Source organism: Myodes glareolus, chromosome 3 (genome assembly GCF_982192425.1).
Source record: "Myodes glareolus chromosome 3, mMyoGla1.1, whole genome shotgun sequence".
Taxonomy (NCBI): domain Eukaryota; kingdom Metazoa; phylum Chordata; class Mammalia; order Rodentia; family Cricetidae; genus Myodes; species Myodes glareolus.
The window spans coordinates 5,841,174-5,869,158 of record NC_142028.1 but is presented as its reverse complement, the minus strand read 5'-3'; the positions used below and the strand labels follow the sequence as shown (position 1 = coordinate 5,869,158).

The 27,985-nt window shown below is 49.6% G+C and overlaps 1 protein-coding gene across 2 annotated transcripts; it reads right to left on the bottom strand.

Annotated features, from left to right (window-relative positions):
* Positions 1 to 140: 140 nt before the first annotated feature.
* Positions 141 to 26,846, bottom strand: Tm7sf3 (transmembrane 7 superfamily member 3). 2 transcript variants are annotated; one of them, XM_087903958.1, is made up of 12 exons: positions 26,642 to 26,845; positions 19,994 to 20,145; positions 17,857 to 18,007; positions 16,277 to 16,397; positions 13,580 to 13,751; positions 12,056 to 12,233; positions 9,235 to 9,321; positions 8,779 to 8,859; positions 7,692 to 7,844; positions 5,013 to 5,110; positions 2,804 to 2,966; positions 141 to 684 (listed from the first exon to the last, which is right to left on the bottom strand). In XM_087903958.1, the coding sequence occupies exons 1-12, from the start codon at positions 26,715 to 26,717 to the stop codon at positions 422 to 424; spliced, it is 1,695 nt and encodes a 564-aa protein (XP_087760084.1). In that variant the 5' UTR covers positions 26,718 to 26,845; the 3' UTR covers positions 141 to 421. The 2 variants fall into 2 exon arrangements, with proteins under 2 accessions (XP_087760084.1, XP_085543485.2); XM_085687359.2 differs by lacking the exon at positions 7,692 to 7,844 and having other exon boundaries at positions 26,642 to 26,846.
* Positions 26,847 to 27,985: the final 1,139 nt, after the last annotated feature.

Below are 27,985 nucleotides of genomic sequence, written 5' to 3'. Positions count from 1 at the left end.
AATCTTTACAGTCAGGGGCCCAGAATGAAATTCCTAAAGGTCTCTACACACAAAGCAAGTAGCTACCCACTGCCAGCCTTACCTCCATGGTTCACACTGGGTCAAAACTGCTCAAGAAGTGTGAGAGAAAACACCAGGGCTTTAGGGAGAACCGACAGTTTTATTTTTTGGTGTAGTTTATAAAACATCAATCATAACCAAAGGTAACTTCTAAAGATTGTGGGAAATGAGGCCAAGCATCTACACCCAGCCAGCCGTTTGGTGACTTCTCATCGTCACCTAGAGTCCTGACTTCACTACTGTACATCAACAGGGCCATGGCCCATCGCAGACCGCAGCTGACCCCCACACTGGACCTGGGACAGCGGGGCGGGCTGGATGAGGATGCCAGGGAAAGCACACTGACCACGCCCTCCGCCTTCTACAGGAGCAGGGGTGTCCGCTCTCCAGCCGGCTGCTCCCTCTGAAAGAGTTCTTTGATGTGAGCGATTCGGCCATACAGCCTCTCTCTCAGCGGAGGGATGTGGTGACTGGGGTCCAGAATGTTCGTCACCCTGCGTTCCCGCTCTTGCTTCCACAGCTTGTAGGGGTGGGGCGGGAAAGGCGGCTGTCCCCTCTCTCTTCGAATCTGCAGTGTGATCCCACTGACGGCCAGCATCCCCCACACAGCCAGGACGATGAAGTCTAGAGGAAAGAAGTACCTTTGTACTGGTGGGTTTTCTGTTGTGGGTTCTTTTGTTTTGAGACAATGTCTCTAGAGCTCAGGCTGTACTTAAACTTGGCAATCCTCCTGCCTTACCCTCCTGAACACCAAGATTACAGACATGAGCCACCAAGTCCAGATATTTTATTAAAAAAAAAAGTATAGCTGGGTGGTGGTGGCCCACAACTCTAATCCCAGCACTTGGGAGGCAGAGGCAGGGGAATCTCTGTGAGTTTGAGGCCAGCCTGGTCTACAGAGTGAGTTCTAGGACAGCCAAGGCTACACAAAGAAACTGCTCAACAAACCAAACCAAACCAAACCAAACCACCTTGTATAAGTACAGTGTATATGTGCAGTGTATGCAGATTCACATGTGTGGAGGCCTGAGCGGGCAACTGGTGTCTTTCTACATCGCTTGCCCCCTTGCTGCTTGGACAGCCTCTCCCATTAAATATCTTGAGAAAGCAAGCCCCTCCCACTGGAGTTGTATCTGCACACTGTCATGCTTGGCTTTTTCCATGGGTTCCAAGGGTCTGAACTCAGGTCCCACGATGTGGAGCAAGCACTGCACCCACTGGGCCACCTCCGCAGCCCTCGGTTCTCTTTCTCTTTCCCCTCCTTGTCCCTTTCTTTTTCCTCCCTTGCCCCTTCTATTCCTTTTGTTTCAGAAGGGATCTTCGTTCTGTAGCCTGACTACTTGGAACTCACTATCAACCTGTGCTAGCCTCAAATTCATGGCAATCCTCCTGCTCCAGTTCCTGAGTGCTGGGAGTGCTGTGTGTACCGCCACACTGTTTAACGTTTAATGTGCGACAGCACCTCCGTTCATGGACTAAATCCACGTCTTCTTTCCCATGTTGGACTTGTATCCAAACACATATTTCTGCACTTACAAGTCAAGGCATGAGGAGATACCCCGGACTTGTTTTCAAAAGTAGGATCTCCTACACGTATCCAGACAGTTGAAGCAGGTAGTGAAAAGTCGGCCGTGGAGCTCCCTGGAGCTCCAACCTTACATGGACATGCAGTACCCACAGGCGTAGCTACCATAGTTACTCTCCTTATAAACCAATCCATTCCCAGGGGTGCGGCCTGCTCACACACAGGGAACAAATGATGGTGTGAGGTGATGCCCCAGATTCCACTGAGCACCCAGCAAAGATGTGGTGATGGAAATTACATCGCTTGTGCTGGGTGCAGACTTTCCGATGTGGCTGTCTTGGGGTTTCACAAGCTCTTGAAGCTCTTACCCAGGCTCTGTAATTACAACGTGTTTCTCCACGCGAAACTCTGGTGGGATGGATCGCGTGGTGGGAACTTTAGAAGGACAGGGGTAGACACTTCTACCCCAGGGAGAGAATCCTTTGAACACAAGGTCTCCACTTCCGACCTCTCGCCCCAAGGGGTAGTTTTGGACTGTTGCTAAGCAGAGGCAAAGACCGGTCCTAAAACTCTCCACGGCTCTGGCTGTGCCGTTCCTAAGCTTCTAAGACGTGCTTTTTTGAGCCGTGTCTGAACTTTTCTGGAATCAATAGTTTGAAACTCTGTAAATGTAGTGCATATTTGTTTCCTTTGGAAGGGTTAACAAAGGCCACCGTTGTTGAGGTTCACACCTGCCCTCTCTGTAAGGCTTGAGACAGGATGATCACTATGAGTTTGAGGCTAGCCTTGGCTACAGAGTAAGACCCTGTCTCAAAGACAAATTAAGATGGAAGATCAGTAATGGACAAAATCTTCTAATTAAGGCAACCACATGATCACTAATTAAAAATTAACCAAATCATCAATAAGGAAACAAAGGAATATGTTTTAAATTAAATTAGGGTACCATTCTCATTCATTCCTCATCTGCCCCCACCCATGGGTGTCAAACAGCTTCCCGATCTGAGAATGGACAGGGAAGGCCCTAACAAAATCTGCTTAGAGGTTTAGGAGACATTTGAATCCTTTGCTTATTGGCAGGGCACACTCATGGCATCTGTACCATGTTTCATCCTCCGGCCCCAGGTGATACCTGCGTGTTCCTGGTAGGGGTAATGCCTGCATGCTCCTAGTCAGCACACCTACTTGAACTATGATTTCTGGATCAAAGAGACTTACCATTAGTCTGGAAAGGCACTCTGAGGAGAGCCCCTCGGAAAGCTGTGTTGAGCGCCCTCCTGAGGACGTTCAGAGTAATGTAGGAGAGGCTGGTGAACGTGTAACTGTCAACAGCCAACACCACAGAGTAGGAGCCCAGGACTCCACAGGCCAGGATGTTCAGCTGCAGAAGAAGAGAGACAGTCATCACCTACACAGCAAGACCAGCCCCTCAGCTCTCACCACTGCCTGGGGTTATGGGAAGGGCCCACATCTTAGCAATCACAAGAGCTAGTGAAAAAGCAAGGTAGAAACCACATTTGATGTCCATAATGGGTTTTATTTGAGAATTTCATACAGTATATTTTTATAATATTCTTTCCTGTCCCCTAGCTCCTCCTGGCTCCTCCTATCCACCATAGTAGACTCTGACCACACTGTTTGGGCTATCAAAATAGGACTGACTCAATGGTTCAGAGCGCTTGCTGCTCTTGCAGAGGACCTGGACCCCTCTTCTGGTGTGTGCGGGCTCCAGGCACACACTAGGTAAAAAGTTAAATACTGTACAACACAGCCAATGACACCGTTCCGCAGGGTTCTGCTCCATGGTGACTGGCCCTCCAGGTCTGTGCAGGACACTTTGATGTCTGAACCACGGCAAATGCCTACCGATATCCTCAGAATGTGGCTCTGTCACCAAGCAAAGCACAACTAGGCTGTAGAAAATAATCTTCCCCAAAGAACTTCCACAATAAAATCTAATCAAAGGAGCCATCCTGCAGAGGCAGCTAAGACTACAGCCTCTTTGAGCTGCTGCAGCAGAGGAAAGCGGCTCTGCTCTTGTGCTGACAGGCACTGGCACTCAGAGGGACTGGGGGCAACACGGATTCTGGACAGATGGAGCAGTAGGGAAGGGCCACAACGATGGCGATGGTATACTTCCTGAGTCTTCATCCCCTTGACAGGAAACAGGCCAGCAGTCCTTCTATCCCTGACAGCCCCTTCTGGAGGACCAGTTCAGGCTGGTCCGGTGTGTTAAAGCTGTACCAGAACCTGCTTACCTGATGCTTCAGGCCTATCAGCTCCATTTCTTTGTTTAAGTTGACCAGTCCAAACAGGGGGGCGGAGCCCACCCCAGGCACCAGAAACTGTTCACAGTCCCAGTCCTTGGGGGTTAAGATTGGTTCAGTTTCCCCTCCATGCTGGTATGGTGTCTGTGTGTGTATGGGGTGTGTATCCCCGCCACGCTGGTGTGGTGTCTGTGTGTGTACGTGGTGTGTGTGTCCCCTCCATGCTGGTGTGGTGTCCGTGTGTGTATGGTGTGTGTGTCCCCTCCACGCTGGTGTGGTGTCTGTGTGTATGGGGTGTGTATGTCTCCTCCACGCTGGTGTGGTGTCTGTGTGTATGGGGTGTGTATGTCTCCTCCACGCTGGTGTGGTGTCTGTGTGTATGGGGTATGTCTCCTCCACGCTGGTGTGGTGTCTGTGTGTATGGGGTGTGTATGTCTCCTCCACGCTGGTGTGGTGTCTGTGTGTATGGACGGGGGGGTGTCCCTCCACACTGGTGTGGCGTCTGTGTGTGTACGGGGGGTGTGTGTCCCCTCCACACTGGTGTGGTATCTGTGGGGGGGGTGTCCCCTCCACGTTGGGCTGGTGTGGTGTCTGGGGTGTGTTCACTCCACACTGGTGTGGTGTCTGTGTGTACGGGGTGTGTGTGTGTCCCCTCCACACTGGTGTGGTATCTGTGTGTACAGGGTGTGTGTGTCCCCTCCACACTGGTGTCTGTGTGTACGGGGTGTGTGTGTCCCCTCTACAGTGATGTGGTGTCTGTGTACGGGGGTGTGTGTCCCCTCCACACTGGTGTGGTGTCTGTGTGTGTATGGGGTCTCCTCCACGCTGGTGTGGTATCTGTGTGTGTATGGGGTGTGTGTCCCGTCCACACTGGTATGGCGTCTGTGTGTCTGTGGGTTGTGTGTGCACGCACTTCCACTTTCAATAAAACTAGCTAAGAGTGTGTCTTCTCTCCTGCCTTTTAATTCTTTGATTGGTGGACTAAGCAAACCTGACTGAAGACCCCTATGGTAACAACTCTGAAGAAAAACAAGAATAAACACATGTGACGATCACAGAACAGCCCAGACAGTCAGAGCCCTCCCTAGTGATTCGAGGAGCGGCTCCCCAGAGGCTGGAGGGCAGGTTGATGAGTAACCCAGCCGCAGGGAAGCACTTACTATTCTCAGGCAGCCCAGGAAGATAACTGGGATGAGCAGAGCTATGCAAGAGAAGGTCACCCAAAACACTCCATCGTCACGGAAAACATTTAGGTTTCCTGGAAAAGCGGAGAAATCAAGAATAAACAAGAGGTCCACAAGTTAAATTTCACTGTCCTGGTGTCTGTCTACAAACACAAGGTTTAAAGTGACTGCCAGGGAGCGCGCTAGCGGCCAGCACACTCTAGCCTTCTGTAATGGTCAATATAATCCACACTCGCCCTGCTTTTGTTTGTGTGATTGTTTGAAGACAGGGTTTCTCTCTGTATCTCTGGCTGTCCTGGAACTCTCTCCACAGACTAGGTTGGCCTGGAACTCAGAGATTCGCCACCTGCCTCCTCCTCCCCAGGGCTGGGGTTGAAGCTGAATGCAGCCTTGCCCAGCTAACATAATCTCTTCTCAAAGGTGTGCTCTAGATGGGGTGAGAGCCCCTTCCTTCCGGGGTGACCTGAAGAGGGTGCCATCGCCCCTCCCTCTTAGATCTCAGCCCTAGACTCTAATTCCTCCCCACAAAGTGTGAAGACTGGATTATGCTGGCGGCGGGGGGGGGGGGCTCCTAGTCTCCCTTCTAGCTCTCAGCTTTCATGAACTTCTGTAATGGGGGGATCTCCACAGACAACAGTCGAAGTTAAGCAGTAAACTCAGCATGAATAGATTTGAACCACAAGCCCAATTCCTGCTCATGAAGAATTCCGGGACAGACCGGGGGCTACGTACACACTTTCTGCTGTCATGGTCCAGTGGGCAGCAGCACACCTTGGGTGTCCTAGAGCTACATGAGGTCGTCTTTAACAAACTAGGCTAAAAAATCTGCATGTGGTGACAGACATCCATGCTCCTGGACACTTGGGAGCCAGAAGCAGGTTACACTCAGGAAGCAGAAGCAGTTAGAAAATCTGTGAATTCAAGGCCAGTGTGCTCTACACAGAGTTCCAAGCTAGCCAGCCTACACAATGAGATCCTGTTCCCAAAGGGAAAAGAAATAAGCAAATAATTTAAAACTTTGGGTTCTCTGCAAAGGCAGCCAGTGCTACAAACTGCTGAGTTGTCTCTCCATCCCCAATCAGATTTTGGTAACTAATGGAAAATAAATTACTTAAAACAAAGATTTCAGTACAGAAGGAACCCTGCAGAACCAGCCTTGGTGCACCCAAGAGCTGCCTGGGGAACGCATGGGGGCTGGGGAGGGCGGAAGGTGGGAATGGAAACAGAAGGTATTGAGAACACTGGACATTAGACACGGTACCGGGCTCCAAGCTCGGTGCAAATCAGTGCAGCACCCTTTTCATCTGTAGACATACCAGGCCTCCCTATGACTCAAATTAGACCCTGGGGGTTAAAACACTCAAAAGTAATTGGCCTTGCAGGGGCTCATACCCGAGATCTCAGCAGTCAGGAATGGAAAGGATCACTGTGAGTCGAAGCCTGTCTGGCCTGAGAACCCTGTTATCTATCTTACCTACAACAGCAACCACAGAGAGCCGTCCCTGCGGACGTCCTAAGATCCCCTAGGAGGGCGCTCAGAGAAAAGATGGCCGTCTCTAAGAGTGCCAGGCCGTCACTCAAGTGTGATGACTCTCCCAGGCAGAGGTGAGCAACACGCTCCAGGATCCGGACTCCTGACCAGCTTCAGAGAGCCCAAAACACACACACTCACACCCTGCCAGCATGAGAGTCAGCGGCTCCTACCCAGAGGAGTGAAACACAGACACACACACACACAGAGACACACACACACACACACACACAAACACACTCACACACCACCAGCATGAGTGTCAGAGAAGCCTACCCAAAGGAGTGAAACACACACACATACACACACACAGACACACACACACATACACACATACACACACAGACACACACACACATACACGCACACAGACACACACACCCCGCCAGCATGAGAGTCAGAGGCTCCTACCCAGAGGAGTGAAACACACACACATATACACACACAGAGACACACACACATACACACACACAGAGACACACACACATACACACACAGAGACACACACACATACACACACAGAGGCACAGACACACACACACTCACACACACAGACATACACACTCACACCCCGCCAGCATGAGCGTCAGCGAAGCCTACCCAAAGGAGTGAAACACACACACACACACACACACACACACAAACACACACACCCCGCCAGCATGAGAGTCAGAGGCTCCTACCCAGAGGAGTGAAACACACACACACATACACACACACACATACACACACATACACACACAGACACACACAACTCACACACACAGACATACACACTCACACCCCACCAGCATGAGCATCAGTGAAGCCTACTCAAAGGAGTGAAACACACACACATACACACACACAGAGACACACACACACACATACACACACACACACACACCGCCAGCATGAGAGCCAGTGGCTCCTACACAGAGGAGTGAAACACAGACACACACGAACACACTGACACAGACACACAGACACAGACACACACACACAGACACACACACACCACCAGCATGAGAGCCAGTGGAGCCTACCCAGAGGCGTGAAATACAGATACACACGAACACACTCACACTCACACACACACACACACACACACACACACCGCCAGCATGAGAGTCAGTAGAGCCTACCCAGAGGCGTGAAGAAAATCCCAGACGAGACGAGGAAGCCCAGCACGAGCCCGACACACAGCATGCAGAGTGTGAGGGTCCCAAATCGCCACCACGAGGCCACCAGGAGGATCCCGCCAATGCTGCCAGCAACAGCGGTGAGGGCCAGGCGGACTGCACAAGGGAGAAGGCACAGGAAGGTGGATCAGCCTGCTTCAACCTCAACTTCAGCCTGCACATCCTTAAAGACACTGTCACCCCAGGGCTGGGGACAGGCCAGCTTTGTCAGTAAGAAAGCAAAAGTGACAACCAATCTTAAGTGTGGTGGGGGAGGGGCCATGGTGGGGGAGGAGACGTGGTGGGGGAGGGGCCGTGGTGGGAAAGGGTCCATGGTGGGCTAAGGAAATCGTGATGTGGTCAAGGGGAGGTGGGGGAGAGGGACTGTGGTGAGGAGGGGTCCATGGGAAGGTGAAGGGTTGTGATGGGGGATGGGCCATGATGGAGGTTGAGGGGTGGTGGTGGTGAGGGGTTGTGGCGGGAGATACATCCTGATAGGGGAGGCTGAGGATGTGGCTCAGCCAGTAGAATGTTCGCCTGGCATGAAACTCCGGGTTCTGTACCCAGCATTAACCTGGAAGGATCAGAACTTCATCCCATCCTCCGCTACACTGTGAGTTCTAGGCCAGCTTTAGTGACATCAGACGCTGTCTCAAAAAACAGATGGAGCTGGGGAGAGGAGAACGTGTGAGGTATTTTCCCCCAGTGGGGAGTGTGTGCTATGTGGGGCACTGCGTTACTCTGTAGTCCAGGCTGGCTTAAACTCACACCCACCCTTCCGCCTCTGCCTCACACACACTGGACTGACAGGTGCACATGACCACACCCAGGTTTATCTGGTTCTGTGGCACTGGGATCTCACTGGCTAGGCAGAGGTTTTACTGCTGAGCCACTCCCGGCTCAGACCTTTTGTTTGATTGATTTTTTTTTTTCCTGAGCCAGGGTTTCTCTGTGCATCCTGGCTGTCCTGGTTAAGCTCCAGGAGGCAGGGTGGGTGCAAACCCAGCAGCTCCCTGTCTGGACTCCCGGCTAAACCATCATCTGTACTCACCGTCATACTTAAGGGATGTCAGTCTGGTAATGACGATGTAAAAGAAGAAGCCCACGAAGATGAAACCAATGAAGAATAATTCTAGGAGGAAACCATCAGGAAATGGGAAACAAACAAAAGCCTATGTCAGGCATCTTCACAATGCTACAGAGGCATCTAATTTACAAGTCTGTGCCTGGGTGTCTAGAACTAGACGCCACGGTTATTCCCAGAGAGAACTGTCATCTGAGAGGCAGGGAAACATTAGAAGTCGGTAGTCACGGTTCTGTTATTAAATGGGTGATGGATATACTGGGCTGCAGCATCGGATACAAGTGTGCCCGCCTGTGTGATGCCCGTTATATAATTTAATGGTCACTTGCTAATTTCGCGGTTCTTTTACTATGTCCCTCTCATAGCCCGGGCTAGCTAGCAGGCTAGCAGAATGAGGGTATCTCATTACTACGGGAATGGTACCTGTTTTCCAGAATCTGTGTCCAAAGAAACAAACGAAGAGGCCAAGCAGGGCAAACACGGTGGAGAACACTTTGGTAGATATTCTTCCTTAAAAATACATAAATAAAGAAATGAAAATTAGCAGGCAAATGCATCCGCATTAACTAATAAGCAAAGCAGGGAGGAAAGGAAGGTGAACTGGCTTGAGATCATTGCTCCCAAAAATATCCTTGTTCCCCTAATGAGTTAACCTATGCAGGCGATTACTCATGGCTGCTTTTTGTAACATGGAGAACCAAACAGCACAGGCTCTTGACAACCGTGGTGTTCTCTAGGAAGGGCATAGCAGAGCGTGTGCCTGAAACACGTCTATGTTGTCAACAAATAAGCTGCAGGGAGAAAAGCGGGGAGACTCAGTTAAAATTCATAGACACGTGAACTAAACACAGATCTCATCTACAGCCTGACTCAGACCACTGTGGTGATCCATGCCTGTCTCCCCAGCCCTGGAGGACTTGTATGTCCTTGTATATCCAAGGCCAGCTGTGCTGCACAGTCAGTTTCCACCCAGCCTGAGATAAAGAGGGAGGCCTGTAAAAACACTGAACCACAGGGGCTGGAGAGGTGGCTCAGCGAGCAAGAACATTCCTCGCTTCTATAGAGGACTAGCAGTTCACATTCAGCTGTAACTCCAGCTCTATAGCGCCCAACGCCCTCTTCTGGCCTCTGCTGGCACTGCACTCACAGAGTTCACAGGTTACAGGAAAGCAAAGCATCCACATACATAAAATAAAAGCAAATAAATTGCTCTATTGTTTTTAAAAATAGATAGCCATTATCAAGAGAAAACACAGCTCAGCAAATTCACCTTCCTTGGAAGCCCTTCAAAAATGAGTATCAAGAAATAATCCTTCAATAAGAGCAGACACAAAACATCCACACACACTGAAAACCTTACAAGCTGGTCACAAATTCAAATGCAACAGTGATGTGGGGCTCCCCTCTGTATGCTGTCAGTGTGCTTTACTACCATTGGCTAATAAAGAAGCTGCTTCAGCCAATGGCTTGGCAGAGTAAAGCCGGATGGGAAATCCGAACAGAGATATAGAGAGAGAGCAGGTGGAGTCTGGGAGACATCATGTAGCTGCCGAAGGAGAAGGACACTGGAACCTTATCCAGCAAGCCACAGCCTCGTGGCGATACACAGATCAATGGAGATGTAAGAGTTAGCCAGAAATACTCCTGAGCCATTGGCCAAGCAGTGCTATAATTAATATGTTTCTGTGCGATCATTCGGGACAGGGCATCCGGGAAACTAAAGCGCAGTCTCCAGCTGCACATCAGTGTCCAGTGGAGAGAGCGTGAGAACACGCGTGTAAGCAACAAGTGAACGGTGTGATACACGGTTGGTCCACAGATCTGCTTCTCTCCACACTGTGAGATCAACTGAGCAGACAATAAAAATGCGCATTCTGCTTCAGAATGTGGGTGACTGTCACCAAACTCACAGAGCTGGCAGGACATTCTGGGGCGTGGAAAGACAGCTTACTTAGGAAAATGTCTAACAAGCCCAAGGATGGGAGTTCAGATCAACATTCACGTAAAAAGCTGGGTGTGGCAGCGAATGCTCCCCAGTGCTGGGGAAGCGGACAGGAGGACCCCTGGGCTTGTTGGCCAGCTGGTCTAGCCAAAGTGGGGAGCTCCAGCTACAGCAGGAGACTCTGTCTCACAAGATGATGTTGAGAGTGACATGGGAAGACATCCAACATCAACCTCTGGCCTCCACATGCACACACATGTGTGCACACACATGAACACTGTCTTAGTTACTTTTTTATTGGTGTAAAGACACACCATGACCAAGGCAAGTTATAAAATTATAAGTTGAAGCCCAGAGCCCACGCTGCCCCACAGGTGGACCTGGACCCCATCCCATCCCACACCCTTGGCCTCGTGACCCCTGTTCTCCAGGCTCTGATGGCCTCACTGCCCGGCTCAAACCTTCTGCCTCCAGTCAGGTGTCCAAGAGCAGGGCTGGGCATGGCTGTCCCCTCTGCCTGGCACATACAGAGCCCCAGTGTGCTCCTGCCTGCAGGGCCTTCACCAGCCTCATCACCTCACTTTTCTCTCATCTGCATGCGACTGCTCCCTGCCTGTCTTGCGCTGTGTTTTTTCCTGGTACCCATGAACTTCTCAAATGCTACTACATATATGTGTTTGTGCTTGTGTGTGTGTGTGTGTGTGTATGTGTGTTATATGCATTATAAATACAGCATACCCATCTTATCTCCCTTACTACACACGCACACACTCACACACACTAACTCTCACACTCACGCACGCACACACACACTGTAAATAGGGGGGAAACTGACCCCAGTAAATGTGCGACAATCTGGCTTGTCTGTTGTTATTGCAGTATTCTGGTTTTGTGTCGATATATTCTGTTGCCTTGCATGGGGTATAGTAACATGGCACCCTTTTTTCAGATTTTTTTCCTTTATATGTTGACTGCTTTGCTTGCACATGGGTCTGTGCACCACGTGCATGCCTGGTACTCACAGAGGTCAGCAGAGGTCAGCAGATACCCTGGGACTGGAGTTACAGGTGGTTGTGAGCTGCCACGTGGGTGCTGGGAGCTGAATCTGGATCCTTTGCAGGAAGGTGCTCATAACTAGTAAGCCACCCCTTCCCCTGTGTGGGGGTCTTACAAACGGTAATGGCTAAGTGAGTGAGCAGAAGCTAGACAAAGCATCTCTAGAGAATCTTAAGCTCTTCACTAGTGGAAACTGATCTGCGAAGCCAAGGACGCATGTGTGCGGGTTTAAGTGCACATACTCACCAGGAGAGGCACAGCTACCACCCCCTGACTCCAAGCTGCAGGCATACGTGTGCACGGGAACATAAGCAGCAGACGTGTTGAGGGTCGGGTCCCAGACAATGACATTATAAATAACTCCTTGTCCCGGGAGGGAAGAGAAGGACACGGTTGTTTTGTCGTCCGCTGTCAGGGTAACCACCTAAAGCCAAACATAACAAGCCGTGTTTACGTGGCCTTTTAGAGCCATGGTCGCCTGTGCAAACCAGGACAGTGTACACTCCAGAATGGAGTCCCCAGGGGCAATTGACAGCTGAGGGCTTTGGGGGAGGGAAAGTCAGTTTCCTTCTGGGGAAGATTTTATTTGGATGTGCATGCGCATGTGCGTGTGTGCGTGTATGACTGTCCATGGAGTGTGGTACTCATGGAGTCCAGAAGGGGGCGTCAGATCCCCCAGAGCTAGAGCTACAGGCAGTTCTGAGCTGCCTGATGGAGGTGCTGGGAACTGAATCCAAGTCGTCTGTGAGAATAGCAAGTGCTCTCAACAGCTGGGCCATCTCTCCAGCCCTCACAGTCAGTTTTCTTTAAGAATGCAGCCCCCGGCTGGAGGGATGGCTCAGAGGTTAAAAACACTGGCTGCTTTTCCAGAGATCCTGAATTCAATTTCCAGCAACCAAATGGTGGCTCACAACCATCTGTAATGAGAGCTGGTGCCCTCTTCTGGCAGAACACTGAATACATAATAAATAAGTAAACCTTGGTGGTGGCAGCGCATGCAGGCATTTAGTTCCAGCACCTGGGAGGCGAAGACAGGAGGATCTCTGTGAGTTCAAGGCCAGCCTGGTGTGCAGAGAGAGTTTCAGGACAGGCTCCATAGCTACAGAGAAACATTGTCTTGAAAAACAAACAAAAAAGAATGTAGCCCCTGTAGGCTGACCATGTTCCACTGGATGGCTCATACTCGCACAAACAGGACTCAGTAGGTTATTTGAATCAAACAAGGAGACAGAAGTTGGGAGGGAGTTCAGGGGCTGATCTGGGAGTAGTTAGAGGGAGGAGTTAGGAGCTAATATGATTGAAATACATTGCATTCATGTATGAAATTCTCAAAGAATTAGTAAAAATGTTAAAAATATTAACCAGGGCTGGGAGGTGGAGATGCACGCCTTTAATCCCAGCACTCGGGAGGCGGAAGCAGGCGGGATCTCTGTGAGTTCAAGGCCAGCCTGGTCTACAAGAGCTAGTTCCAGGACAGCTAGGGCCGTTACACAGAGAAACCCTGTCACAAAACAAAATGAAACAAATGAACACCAATGGGCAAATCCTTCAAGTGTTTCTAAGTTTTTAGACTTTTCCCTTTTACACTTTCCAGAAGCTCTTCTCTAAGTCACTGGAGTGAGAAAATATTATCACCTACTTCTTTCCCTACATCAGGACGGTGAGGTCACAGGCGTGGCTGCAGTGGAAAGAGAAGGAACTCGCTTCTCCAATGCTAACGCCCTGTCAGAGCACCCGACCCGCTACATGAGGTGCAAGATCCAGACTCACCTTGACCGCACTGGCCTTCACCTGGGGCACCTGGACCATCCTCTGAAGATGCTGGAGCAGCGAGGCCTCGGTGAGGTCGCCCTCGGGCAGAAAGTACTGATACACGTCGTACCGCAGCCTCCACCTGGACTCCTGGCCCGTGCTCACGTCGCACGGTGGGGGCTCTGCGCCTCTAAAGCCAACCAACAAAACTGAGCATCAGTGCCTTGTCGAGGGGAAGGAGCCAGGGCTCCGATTTCAGTCTTCTGTAGGCACAGTTCCAATTTTACCACTGTGGAGTCTATGTGGTACTCTATACAGGGAAGTAGCACACAGCGATGGGCTGGATTGGCGCTGCTCAAAATCCATACCGGAAGTCCCTGCCTCCAGTGTGACAGCATTAGAAGTGGGCTTTGGGGAGATAGTTAGGTCATGAGGGGGGAGCCCTGAGTGGGACTGGTGTCTCATAGACAGCCTGGGCAGGTCTCAGGCACACTTCCCTTCTCATATGGACTAAATATGAAGTCTGCAACCCGCAGGACGGCCCCGCCAAGAGCCCACAGGTGCCACCTTCAGGAGTGTGAGAAGGACATTTCTGGCGTGATGCACGACTGTAACTTGAGAAGCAACTTCAAGTCAAGCCTGGTCTACACAGCAACTTCCGAACCAGCCAGGGACACGCATAAGGAAATAAACCAATGCCTACAACTAAGTGAATGAGCAAATTCCTGTTGTTCATAATCCACCGTGCAGTTTATGGTACAGACTGACAGCCCTTAATCTAAAAACCTGGAACCTGGAACTTCTGGGGCTCTTCTAAGATCTGAAGTTTCAAATTTGTTACTATTCTGGCTCTCAGATCAGTGAAATCCTCTGGCCCCAATGCTTCGGGTAAGGGATGCTTAGCCTATTCTTTATGGAGGCGGCACTGACTCTCTCTCTCTCTCTCTCTCTCTCTCTCTCTCTCTCTCTCTCTCTCTCTCTCACACACACACACACACACACAGAGGCTGATGTGGCTGAAAGGAAAAAAAAAACAGATTCTAAAGTGGGTTGTGCCCAGAACATCTTTGCTATTTGATAGTGTATTATGTGGTTTAAAAGATTTGATTTTATTTTTAATTATGTGTGTGCACATACACGGGCATGCAGACATGTGCACTTCTGAGTGTGGGTACCCGTGGAGTCCAGAAGAGGGAGCCCAACCTCAAAGGCCCCTGAAAACGTCTCTATAAAATGAAAACAACTGCTTCTTCACAAGAGAGCCCAGACCAAGTAACAAGAGCACTCAGCACTGTGGCAGGCGGGTGGGCGGGCTGAGCGCTTTCAACCACTCCTTGCTCTTAAAGTGGAAACTGAGGCAGAGGTCTGCAAAAGTATATGCTCACAAGGTGTAAGAATTTAGGGCTATGGAATGTCTTCCATATTTAAATGCTTTGAGAAAACTAAGACAGGGCTGGAAAGACAGTTCAGTGGTTAAGTTCACATATTTCTCTTAGAGACCCCCAGCGCCCACACTAGGCAGCTCACAACCACCTGTAACTCCAGGTCCAGGGTGTTGTGGGAATTACTGTAACTGTGTAAAGGTGTGTTCCATGTTTCAGCTGCCCTCATTAACGATGTAAAGATGCTGCTTTTGTTTCACCTTGCCTGCCTAAGGCACCTGACTGGTCGGCAGGAGAGGGACAGAAGGAGCTGGAGGGCAGAGAGAATGAGTAGGAGAAATCTAGGCTTGAGAAGAAAGAGAACGAGAGAGAAAAAGAGAGAGACACGGGGGTCTGCCAAGGAGCCGCCAGCCAGCAGACAAGGAACAGGACATTAAAAAAGAAAGAAAGATAAAAAGCCCCAAGACAAAATGTAGATAAAGAGAAACAGATTAAATAAGAGTTAGGCTAAGGCCGAGCATTTGTAACTGATAAGTCAGTGTGCCATGATTTGGGAGCTGGTTGGTGGCCTAAAAGAAAGCCGGCTACACAAGGGCATCTGGCACCCCAGCCTTTCCAGGCACCTGTACACATAACCATAACCAGAGATTGTTCTGTTTCCCGGTTACCCAGACCTGAATAATCACACAGAAACTAGATTAATTACAACACTGTTCAACCTATTCGCTCAGGCTTCTTATTAACTAACTCTTACATCTTAAAATAACCCATTTCCATTATTTTATATTTTATCACAAGGCTGTGGCCTACCAGTAGGCATGTTTCTCCTTTGGCAACAACATGATATCTCCCTAACTCCGCCTACTCTCTCTGTCTCTGTTCAGATTTCTCACCTGGCTTTACTCTGCTCAGCCATTGGCCCAAACAGCTTTGTTCATCAACCAATAAGTCAACATCTATACAGAAGGCCCTCCCACATCATATATCCACATATACATACACACACTTAAAAATAATAAAAATTTAAATCTTAAAAAATAGAAAACTAAAAAAAAAAAAATAGAAAACTAAGATATACTTCCAATATCCCAACAGGCTCATATCACACCCGTCTCTTCGAATAAAGAATTCAAAATGATTAAGGAGATTATTCAGTATAAACAATAGCTCAAATATTAGCATTGAGATTTAAATTATGCCACCACCACCCCCAACAAAAAAGAATTCAACTTTACTGTAGAAAATGATGGGTTTGAGACAGTTGGCTGGACCTGCTCTTGCAGACGAGAGAACCCTAGGAGGGGTTTCAACAGAGGGGCTTCGGCCGCCATACCTTGCATAGCCTAGGTTGGCTGGTGCAAACTTGATAGTTGTTTCAAAAGGATTATAGTCCAAGTAAATGTTGGGATCGATATCTAAATCAAACTCCAAATTACAGCCTCCAGGAATGGGATCTGGATGAAAAGCGATGAGATTAGCAACCCACGAATTCTTATCACGCTCTAGGAAACAGATCTTTCACGAGAACTTCCTATATAGCGATCGGTCAGCACAGAACACCAGTGTTTTCTGCCGTATCATGACTGGGGTTCGGAAGTGCACGGGTCCCTCAAAATGTCCTTCTCAAACTCAGGGCTGTATGCGCTGTACCACAGAGCTGCCCCCCAGCCCTACTCCCAAACTGTAACAGTCTGAATTTCCCCACCCCACCATCACTTAGCCATCGCTGTGACCTGGCTCTCGTCCTCACGCTGTCAAGAGAACGCCCTGATGCACCACTCCTGGTTCGGGTGCCCCTCCTACCTCCAGAGATCCCAGCCCTGCATTTACTCTGCAGTAGTTACCACCAGCCCAGTCCAGTGCCTGACGTGTGCTCCACTCTAGGACACGATCAAATTCCCCCAGGGGTCTGAGTTCCTGCTTGAACCATCTCATGCATGGCCTTGTCTTTACACCGGCTATCTACACAACCTCACTCCTCTGCATGGCCTTGTCTTTACACCGGCTATCTATCTACACAACCTCACTCCTCTGCATGGCCTTGTCTTTACACCGGCTATCTCACAACCTCACTCCTCTACGCCAGACCAGCATTCTAACAGCCAACCCTGAGCTTCCAACCTGATGTCCTACAAGCACCTCAGATTCTCTGTGCCCCTTTCAGAAGTCACTACTGGCGCCATGACACCCACAAAAGAACCGGCTCCTCAGACAGCACCATAGCTAAACTGGAGACTGCCACATACGATTGTCCTGACTGGAGCCCTAGGCTCCTCTCTAACGTGCAGCCACTGTTCCAACCCCACAGCCCTGGCTCAAGACCTGTGTTCAGATGCCCTCACAGCCGTACCCAGTGCTGACTCTGCTCTTTCTTCTTCATGTAGCTCAGGCTGGCCTTCGACCTGCATGGAGCTGACTGTGAACTGTTAGTCCTCTTGCCTCCACCTCCCCTGGGCTGGATTACAGGCACGTGACACAGTGGCCAGTTTTCCGGACATGGAACCCAGGGCGTCATGCATGCTGGGCAAGCACTGACCAACCAAGCTGCATCATTAGTCCTAAGATGAAACAGACTACAGCCCTCCTCTGCCCCGGCTATCTGCTTCCTCTGAACCCACCTTAGCACTGTGTGCAAAGGCATCCAAGGCTCTTTGCTTCCTGGCTCTAGACACACCCGTTGCTTGCCACTCTCCAAACCCTGCACCTTCTTTAGGACAAAAGCCTGCTGCCACCTCTGCCTACAATAACGTGTAACTGTGAAGGGCTGGTTCCAAGGCTGCTTTCTCTGCCTCTCTTACACCGAAACACTCCGATCAAATAAACTGTACTTGTAATAAACAATCTTACCAGGATAATTTTCCTTAGGTTTCCACAAAGTTCATATTCCACAGATGAACTCAGACAGGAAATTACCTCTTTCTGAGTAGGAGAGTGGAATGGCCACGTTTTGAACAGGCTTGGCATCTTTTGTCTCCAAGTACCAGGTGCACGTAGTCTGCTCGGGTCTAAGAATGAAAACCAGCCCTCTGTCGTTGCCTGTGCCCGAGGTGCCCGGGAGGAGGGTCTGCATTTGGGAAGCAAAGCCACCATGAAGACAGAAGTGAGAAGTCACACACACTGCAGAGCTACCCAGTGTGTGCAGCCCTCTCCAAAGCCCTCTTCACTTCTATGTTCACACATCCACACCTTCGCACAGGAGAGCTCCCTGCAACACACCATTATTGAGGGCTGGAGATGGCTCAGTGGTAAAAGCACTGGTTGCTCTTCCACAGGACCTGAGTTCGATTCCCAGCGTTCACATGATGGCTCACAACAGTCTATAGTTCCAGTTCCAGGTCTACACAGGCACCAGGCATGTATGTGGCACACAAACACATATACTGATAACAACACACCTGTGTAAAACACAGTTCAGAATCTATACTATTGCCTCAGTCAGTCTGAATTGCTGTAACAAATACAACAGGTTTTAGGGCTTATAAACACAGCAGAGAGAGGAAGTCACTCTTGGGGAGCCTATGTTATAGGGCTAATATCTTATTATTGGTAAAGGCTTTCTTGTGACACCTCCCAGTTGCTGCTTTTAATTATCTTTATGAGTATCTGTGCGTGTGCATGCAAGTGTGAACATGTACATATGCCGGGTATGTGAGCATACATGTGGAGGCCAGAGGCTGACACCAGGTACCATCCTTTATTCCTCTTCAATTTGTTATTTTAATTAATTTATATATTTTAGATATATCATTTGTTTTGTTTTTGTTTGCCTGCATGTGTGCATGTGCAGCACGCGTGTGCCTGGGGCCTGTAGAGGTGTCAGATCTCCTGAGACTGGAGTTAGAGACCAACATGAGCTGCCCTGTGAATGCTGGGGACAGAGCCCAGGCCCTCTCCAGGAACAAGCGCTCCTAACCGCTGAGCCATCTCCAGCCCCTCCAGGTTATTTTGAAGACAGGGTCTCTCACTGAACCTGGGGCTCATTGATTGGCTAGACTGACTAGCCAGGGAGCCCTGTTTCCACCTCCAAGGTGCTGGGCTAATAAACACAAACCAGGCCCGGCTGCCTTTTTGTTTGTTTTGGTGGGTTCTAGAAATCAAACTGAGCCATCTCCTGGGCCCTCTGTTTCTGTTTCTTAACACCAAGACCCTAGCGGTAAAGCTCTTGCCTCTCGGGTGTGATGGCCAGGGCTTCGGCCCAGGCTTGATGGGGGGTTGGAGTAAACGGAAACTCCAGGAATTGTACGCTCAAGTTTTCAAGTATTACGGTTCAGCTGAATTAAGATTTCTTCTGTCAGGTTCTGAGGCTAACAAGACAAAACAGGAGCTCTGACCCCAGAGAGTTCAGTTTACAAAAAAGCTTTGGTCTTACGGATTTATTTATTTGGTCACTATCTTTATCTTGTGTGTAGGAGGATTTTTGCCGGCATGTGGGTCTGGTGCCGTGGAAGCTAGAGGAGGCAGTCAGAGTCTCAGGGCCTGGAGTTAGAGACGGTGTGAGGCGCCACAGGGGTACTGGGAACTGAACCAGGTCCTCTGCAAGAGCAGCCGGTGCTCTTTAACCGTGGAGCCGTTTCTCCAGCCTGCGGGAAACCTCTTCCTTTAAGACAAGGGTTCACGTAAGACAGGTGGGCTCAGCTCTTAGTCCTCCTGCCTTCGGAACCAGAATGTTCTCGGAAGGCTGAGTGAATGAGAAGGAAAAAGGTACCCGGTGAGTTTCAATTTGGCAAGCCTCAAAGGGAGCGGAGAGAGGAGAGTCGGTGGCTTCAAAGGACCGCTTGCTGTGACAAACAAAAAACATGAGAGCACCCCGCCCATCAGGGGGACAGAAGATGGACACTGCTTTTCACACAGTCATTTCTAGAGCCCTGTGAGATTCAGTCTGTGAACCAGGGGAATGGAGGGTGGCTTAGGCAATGAGACTCTATGACCAAGGTGACGGGGGCCTTTGCTGGAGACCAGGCCCACGCATACATGCAGACGTTAGATTCTGACATGCGAGGCTTGGCACTGTATGGACGATCTCTTTACTGCAATCATCCTTTGTGCTTACCTTAGTGAACGAGACGGTGGTGTTCTGATACTGCGAGTGTATTTGGAAAAGAAGAAAGGTCACATTGCTTGAAATATGGCGCAGAATGGCCTCCTGCTTCCTCCTGCTGAGCAGAAAGTAGGTGAACTTTCCCACAGAAAATTCTAGAAAACCTACAATGGGAAAATGTTCATTACAATATTGTACCTCTACTATCAACTATGCAAATTGCATCCATTAAAAAATGTACAGTGCTAGTAACACTCAGAAAAACCCCTTGAGAGCCAGGTCTGGTGGGGCCCCTGGGAGGCTAAGCAGCGGGCCCTATGGAAGTGAAGGCCAGCCTGGGCTCACAGCAAGGGCCTGCTGCTGTTTAGGTGGTGTGTGAAGAGGAGGAGACATACAGATTGCAGCCCAGAGCTCACACAGGCATGGCTACCTGTGCCAGGTGCATATGACTGACCCTGTCAGCAGTCACGGATAGGAGAGCAGCTCCGAGGCCAGGCCCTTCCTGCTGAACTATGACTCCTGGCACAGTCTGGGGTATCACTGTCTTCAGTTGTGAGCCCATTACCGAGCCTCCTGGTTTCCAACAGGTACGTTCACACCCTTGTATGAAAATGACAAACAGTTTAATTCATTTTGTAAAAATGACCCTGTCTCAAGAACACCAGTGTGCTTTCTGGCCTGTCTGCTGCAGCAGGGTCAGTTTTCCTGGCCCTTGGGGATCACAAAGGTCTCACTGTGCAAGGAGCTCTCAGCTCATTTCTGTCCTCCGTTTTCACGTTTCACCCCCACATAAACCACACAGACACCACACACATACCATACATACACAGACACCACACACAGACATACCACACACAGACACTACATACCACACACACACACCACATACACATACATACACACATACATACATACACACACACACACACACACACAGACATACCACACATACCACACACACACGCTACATACCACACACACATACCACACACACACACACCGCATACACACACACACACACACACACACACACACACAGAGTTCCCCTCATTTTCTGCATCTGGCAAGTATCAGCAGCACTTTTATAAGATCACTCTGTCTGTACCTAAGACTTGGGCAAGCAAATTCACAAAAATCTCTCCAAGGTGCCCCCCACATCACCTCTTGGGTTTGCTTCCAGTGGGTTCTGGAACATGCTCTGGTGGGACTTAGCATCAAGATGCATGATGCTTATTTCCACATACACGCAAGAAGACACGCAATTGTTCGACACAGACCACTTTCTAGGTCGCAGGCATCTGTCCATGTCAATGTTGATAATTCAGGGGATGTAGCTGTAACTCAGTGACAGGGCATGTGTGTATCATGTGTGAGGCCTTGGCATCCATACCAGTACTGAAGGGGAAAGGGTAATTCTAACTCGGCCCTTTTGAAAGCTATTTAGCATCCCCTTGTATGTATGTATGTATGTATGTATGTTTGTATGTATGTACACATACCATATTTACTACACACATATACTGATGAGCATAATCACTGCTATTCTAGTATGAAAAACAAATCAGGAAAATGGCTATGCATGGCATGCAGGCTTCGAATCTCAGCACTCAGAGGTCAAAGTTAGCCTCAGCTAGACAGTGAGTTTGGAGCCAGCCTGCACTACAGGAGACTCTGTCTCACAGTTCCCCAAAATAAAATAAAATAAAATAAAATAAAATAAAAATGTTTTGTCTCAAGGGAGAGTGTTCTACAAAGCATACAGGTCAGATGATAAATTTATGTGAGATTTTTGTTGCCACGGAGTAACAGATGACCTTTGTCCTATGGTTAAACTGTAGCTAAGGTGTATTCCTGTCTGAAAACACATAAATGAAAACCAACAGCCTGAGACCCTGCCTCGGGAACAGGGCTGACAGGTGAAGCGGAAGCCTCTGCCTTCAAGAACTCCACCCAGCCTTCCAGGAACTATGAGACCTCGGCTCAGTGTGGACTGCATTTGCAGAGAAGATGCTCACGGAGGCCCCACCCCCACATGGAGGGAGGCCCTGCCCCCATATGCCAGGAGCAGGAACCAGGCAGAAGACAGATAGTGAAGGCGGGTGGCGGGGAGACATTGTCTACGGCATCTCAAACCTAGTCCTGTTGCCTTCATATCAGTAACATTAAGAACAGGTGCCCTAAATTATTTCTCTTTTCCAACACAGCTCCGATTTATCACAGTTTCTAGAGTTATCAGAAGTGTCCTTATCATAAGGAAATCACAGTATATCCTGGTCGTTTGTGGCAGCCATGGAGGTGATCTGTTGTCCACACTCTTCCAAATCCCTAGCAGTAGCTGCAGATTGAACTTAAAACCAAACACTCGTTCAAACAGCACAGAGAAGGGTTAGGCCGATAACCCAGTCGGCAGAGGGGCTTGACGAATGCCCTGCATTGGATCACCAACAATACCTAAGCAGGCTCTGGATGCTGTAATCCCGAAACTGGGGAGACGGGTGGAGGCAGGAGGAGCAGAAGTTCAAGTCACTCGCAGCTATGTGGGTAGCTCAAGGCTAGCCTGGGCTAAACAAGACCCCGTCTGGAAAAACAAAACGGAAAGTTCTCCAGGTTACTGAGAACTGCACACAGCATGTTGTGTGAATAAGAGGGGCCTGAGCACCGCTCTCCATTCCTAACTGAGCTGTCTCGTGGAGGGCAATGAGTGGCCATCCAAGAACCATTGCACAATTCGTATAGATTGCTTTTCAACCCAAGCTTATGTGGTTTCCCTCCTAGCTATGCAGATCTCTGTCCGATCTGATGATCCAGTGTCTGGCGCTGGACCAGTCGCCTGACAGCAAACGCTTGTTCAACAGAGACTGAACTGTGCGCCCTGAGGCGAGGCAGTTATCTCCTCTGGGCCTCTGTTCTCTCCCGTAAAAGGGAGGTGACTATGTTACAGAAATCACTGGACTGATCAAAGTACCAACCAAATGGAAAATGGTTTTATAACCACCACAAGCTTCCTTAGCCTGCCAGCGCCCTGGAGATGTAGCAACTCACAGTAAAAGAAAAACCAAAACCATCCAGGCATTCTCAGATTGGCCCTACAGAGAAAGCAGCCCGGAGCGGACAAACATTCCCAGAGATGCTGGGCCGGTTGTAAGCAGCAACGAGGGGACTTCCACAGAGTGACAAGAAGAGACACTCCACGGTGGGGGCTGGGGGATAGCTTAGTGGTAGATGCTTGCTCAGGGCTCTGGGTTCAATGCCCAGCACTGCCAAAAGCCTGGGGGGAGGGGGAAGGGCAGTGAGAGATAAGTCCATGTCCTAACATATGAAGCCCTGGGTAGAACACACACACACACACACACACACACACACACACACACACACACACGAGAGAGAGAGAGAGAGAGATTTACCGCATACATGATAGAAACTTCATTTAATTTGTTCATTCATTTTCATTTGATTTTGTTGTTACTCGTTTCTTTTCTGGTACTGGAGAATGAACCCAGAGCCTCTCAGCATGAAGCAAACAGTCTACCACATAACCACAGCCCTAGCTCCTCTATAATATTTGTATTTCAAGGTAGGGCCTAAGTTGCCCACGGTGCCCTTGAACTTACTCAAAGGGGCCTTGAAATTGCAATCCTTCTGCCTCAACTTCCCAAACAGCCAGCTGGGTCATGTCAAAGCCTGAGACACCAGACCCGGTCGGAAACTCCATTTAATTTCTTCTCACAAAAGAGATTTGGCAAGAGAAGACATACCCAAAATACATCCTGCAGAGGTTAACAGGGGCCCAGCTTCACCTCCAAGCCCTCTGGAGAAGGAGGCACGGGAATAATTACATCTTATGACTGGGGGGTGGGAAGAAGACAGACTGCACATCAAAGGGCTTTACAGAGCGGCCTGGCCAGTCAGGGCGAGCCTGCTCACCCTGGGCTCTGGGCCTCTGCTTTGTTTCCACACGCGCTTCCCATCCTTAAACACAGTCACTGTTTCCTTTCACTCCACTCCCAACCTTTTCCTCTTTCCCAAGCAGGTCCCTATCTTAAATCCGCCAGCTCCTTCTTTTGCTGTGGTATTAAGATGCACCTTGGGCTTCCCTCCTTGGCCACTGGGCACGCAGCAGCCGACTTCAGAACCGACAAAGCCTAGCTTTCCAATGCTTCCACCCAAAGCTGAGTAGAGACGAACCAGCCCCTTCAGCGGGCTGGCGTTCAACTGTCCCTCATCATTTTTAGTCATTTGTGGGTTGCTGGGTTTTGTTGAGATGGGGTCTTGTTGTGTAGCCCACACTGGCCTTGAACTGGAGGCAATCCTCCTGCCACAGCCTCTGAAGGGCTCAGAATTACAGTTCAGCTACTGATTACTTGATTTTAGTGTCAGATGAAGTCATTAACGCGAAAAATTAATTAATTAATTAAAAGACAAGAGTCAGGGATCTAGTTGAGTGGTGGCATGCTTGTCTGGTATGTGCAAGGCCCAGGGTCCAATCCTCAGTTCTACAAAGTAAACGTATAAACTCGAAGGACACATGATGATGAACACACGGTCTTTAAATATTTCTGGAAGTCGCCACATGCATCTACACGCAGGGGTGGCCCACAACCCTACTCAAAGCACTTTCCAAAGCACAAAATGTGTGCCCAACTCAGCTCTTAAAGGGCACGTTTTCAGGTGAGCAACTGCACAAGAATCCAAAGCCAAAATGAAGGCACCCAGGCAGGCAGGGAATGGGACTCCAAGAGAAGGGTGGCCACTTAGACACAGAGACAAGCCCCCACCCAGCTTGTCCGAGGAAGCCGCTTCTTCAGCCATCCCAGGACCTCCATCTCTCTTCCAACTTTCACTAAGCACCAAGCCACCCACCTCTTGGTCCTCAGTCCCCTCATCCTTCAGAGTCTGGCAGATCTTTTTAAATTACAGAGGTTGCCCAGTTTCTGTTTGTCTCTTAACAACCCAGCCGCGGCACCGGAGGGTCATGCAAGGCGTGGGGAATTTCAGCGTTTATCAGCTGCTGAATCCCTGGGTCCCATCCCTCTCCTGTACAAAACAACACTAACACAGGAAAGAACAGCACACAGCCGTGGTACCCTGCTGTAATCAGGTGAGAGGGGGTAAAAAAATATATAGACTAATTCTCAGCTTACCACTTTTCTTTCTCAACTTTTGTGTAAAAAAAATTCTAGATATTAAGTACTAAAACTCCAAACTAGAAATAAAAAAGAAAGTCTGGCTCCCAGCCCTCCAGACTCAGCGACTCTTTTAGATCAGCCCCAAACCCTGAACTCTCACCTTCTTCAGAGGGCTGTTTCAAAGACAAGGATTCATAGAAAGATTATACATAAAGCCTCATGCTGTGAAAGTTTTGTTTTGTTTTGTGTGATAGGGTCTCATGTAGCCCAGGCTGGTCTCATATTCTTTATATAACTAAATCTGACTTTGAACTCTTGATCCTTTCGGTCCACCTTCTGAAAGCTGGAATTCTAGGCATGTACACACACACACACACACACACACACACACACACACACACACACACACACCAGTCCCTATGGGCTGGGGAGAGAAATCAGGACTCTACCAACTGAGCCACATTCTCAGTCCCCATGGGCAACGTATCCGTTTCAGAAAGCGACTTTGCTATAGTGCAAGTACCGTGCTGTTTTCGGGGTGCCACATCGGAGTTGCCACCAGCTGTTTATTTGCACTTTGAGGTTTAGAGGCTCAGGCAATGAATGAAAGGACCTAACAGACAGCCAGAGGAGAGCACTTTCCCCTCACTGTAGGCCAAAATTTTCTTCAAGAAAACAGAGTGTGTGTGTGTGTGTCCGTGTGTGTGCATTCAACACACACATATTTGTACTTTTCAACATTGGCCTTCATTGTACAAAAAGTTCCTAAAATGCGGTCTAACCAAGGATTTTCAGAGATAAGCATCTATGGGGGGGAAAAAACCCGATCCCAACACCCAGAAAACTGTTATCTTTGCGGCCTGTCTCAAGCTCAAAACAAGGAATGTACTTAACGTCTCCGGAAAAAGCACGTGATCCCCAGCCTGGCACAATTAGTGCTTTTCACATTTCCCATTAACGCCCCCTCCACCTCACCCCACCCCAGTTGTCGCCTAAACCCTTTTCACTCAGCGCACATGACCTAGGATTTCCAGCCCCATCGCTGGCTCGTTTTCGCCTCTCAGATTGCAAAATTTCACCCGTTAGGAAACATCTAGATGATGGACTGTCAAAGCCACCTGCTACTTGGAATGCCTTGGTTCCTCGACAGACGTGGTTGTCCCGCAGCAGAGGCATTAGGAGTAGTTTTAACTTTTGTTTGTTTGGGCCTGACTCTCACTTCCCAGGCTGGCCTCGAACCCCTCATCCTTCTGCCGCAGCTTCCAGGGTGCTGAGCTAACAGCCGTCAGTTTAAAGGGCCATTCCAATGTGTCTACTTAAAACTACAAACATGGCTGCTCCCGACCGGGAAGAAGTCTGAGAGGGGGGCTACTTATCTCTTCCGGGTTCCCAGCCCAAATGAGGCGCTGACAGCATGGACCAGGTCCCGAACCCGCGGCCAGCCGGAGGCGCGCATGCAGTCCGGGGTAGGGCTGCACGGACCCGGGCGGCCTGCGGCCTTGCGCGGGGAGCAGAGGCAGTTCGGGAAGCTCACCGTCGCTGGAGTTCGCCTGGGCCTCGGCGGTGCCCGCCGCCAGCACCCCCAGGACGAGCAGCCGCAGCGGCCACATCGCTGCCGACCCCGGCGGAGACGCGTGCTCGGGCGGGCGGGCGGGCGGGCGAGCGGGCCGGGCGCGCAGGGTCGGGGTTGCTCCCCCGGAGCGCCCGCACGCACCGCTCTCCCGCCGCCCCAGCCCCGCCAGGCGCGCTCTTCCGGCTGGACGGCGACGCGCGCGCTCGCCCGGCCCCGCGGACGCGCGCCTCCTACCGGGGCTCCCGAGCGGGGCGGGGCGCTCGCCTCTGGGTCTTTCCTTTTTTATTTATTTATTTATTTTTTCTTTTTCCTATTTTTTGGTTTATTTGAGACAGGATTTCTCTGTGTACCCCCTGGCTGTCCTGGAACTTGCTCTGTAGACCAGGCTGTTCTCGAACTCAGTGATCCCCCTGCCTCTGCTTCCTTAAAGGTGTGTGCCACCACCACCTGGCCTATTGTGTCTAAGTGCAAATTAATTTCCTTTATTCTGAGACCAGTTGTCCCTTAGCTCAGGTTGGCCTCCAACCACTGCGCCTCTGGAGGATGGCCTTGAACTTCTGACCTCTTGCCTCTTCCTCCCAAGGGAGATAAACTTGTGCCATTACTAATGAACTTTATTTTATTAAGATAGGGTCTTGCTATGTAGCTCACTTCGGCCTGAACTGATGACAGTTCTTCTGCCTCAACCTCCCCAGTGTGCAGTTATAAAATGGAGTACAATCACGGCAGGGTGTACCTAGCCACAAACAGGTTGTTCAGTATCTTAAAAAGCAGTTATAAAAAGGGCATTGGAAGTTGGGTGGTGGCGGTGCACGCCTTTAATCCCAGCACTTGGGAGGCAGAGGCAGGTGGATCTCTGTGAGTTCAAAGTCAGCCTGGTCAGACAGACAGGGCTGTTACACAGAGAAAACCTGTCTTGAAAAACCAACCAAACATAAACAAAACAAATAAACAAAGGAGATTGGGAAAAAAGCAAAACACAGACTTGGGTTAATAATATAATCAGTATCTTTTTCTTTGTTTTGAGACTTGTGTTTCAATAGAAGATACCAATGACAAAGCCCGCTGTGGTGGCACACGCCTTTAATCCCAACACTTGGGAGGCAGAGGTAGGCGGATCTCAGGAGTTCAAGGCCAGCCTGGTCTACAGAGTGAGTTCAGAACAGCCAGGACTACACAGAAAAACAGTGACTCAAAAAACAAAACAAAAAATACCCCCTGTGTATAGTCCATCTTTAAATGGCCTATTTTTCTTTATTCCTTTAATCTATGACTATCTGTGAGAATTTTTGTTTTTCCTCTGTA

Excerpts from the sequence above, each read along its gene's own strand:
- Tm7sf3 (XM_087903958.1), bottom strand. The coding sequence starts at position 26,717 with ATGTGGCCGCTGCGGCTGCTCGTCCTGGGGGTGCTGGCGGCGGGCACC. Across the intron at positions 16,398-17,856 it reads ACTCTCCTACTCAGAAAGAG|ATCCCATTCCTGGAGGCTGT; the intron begins GTAATTTCCTGT and ends CTTTTCATCCAG. Across the intron at positions 2,967-5,012 it reads TCCTGGGCTGCCTGAGAATA|CTGAACATCCTGGCCTGTGG; the intron begins GTAAGTGCTTCC and ends CTTCTTCTGCAG.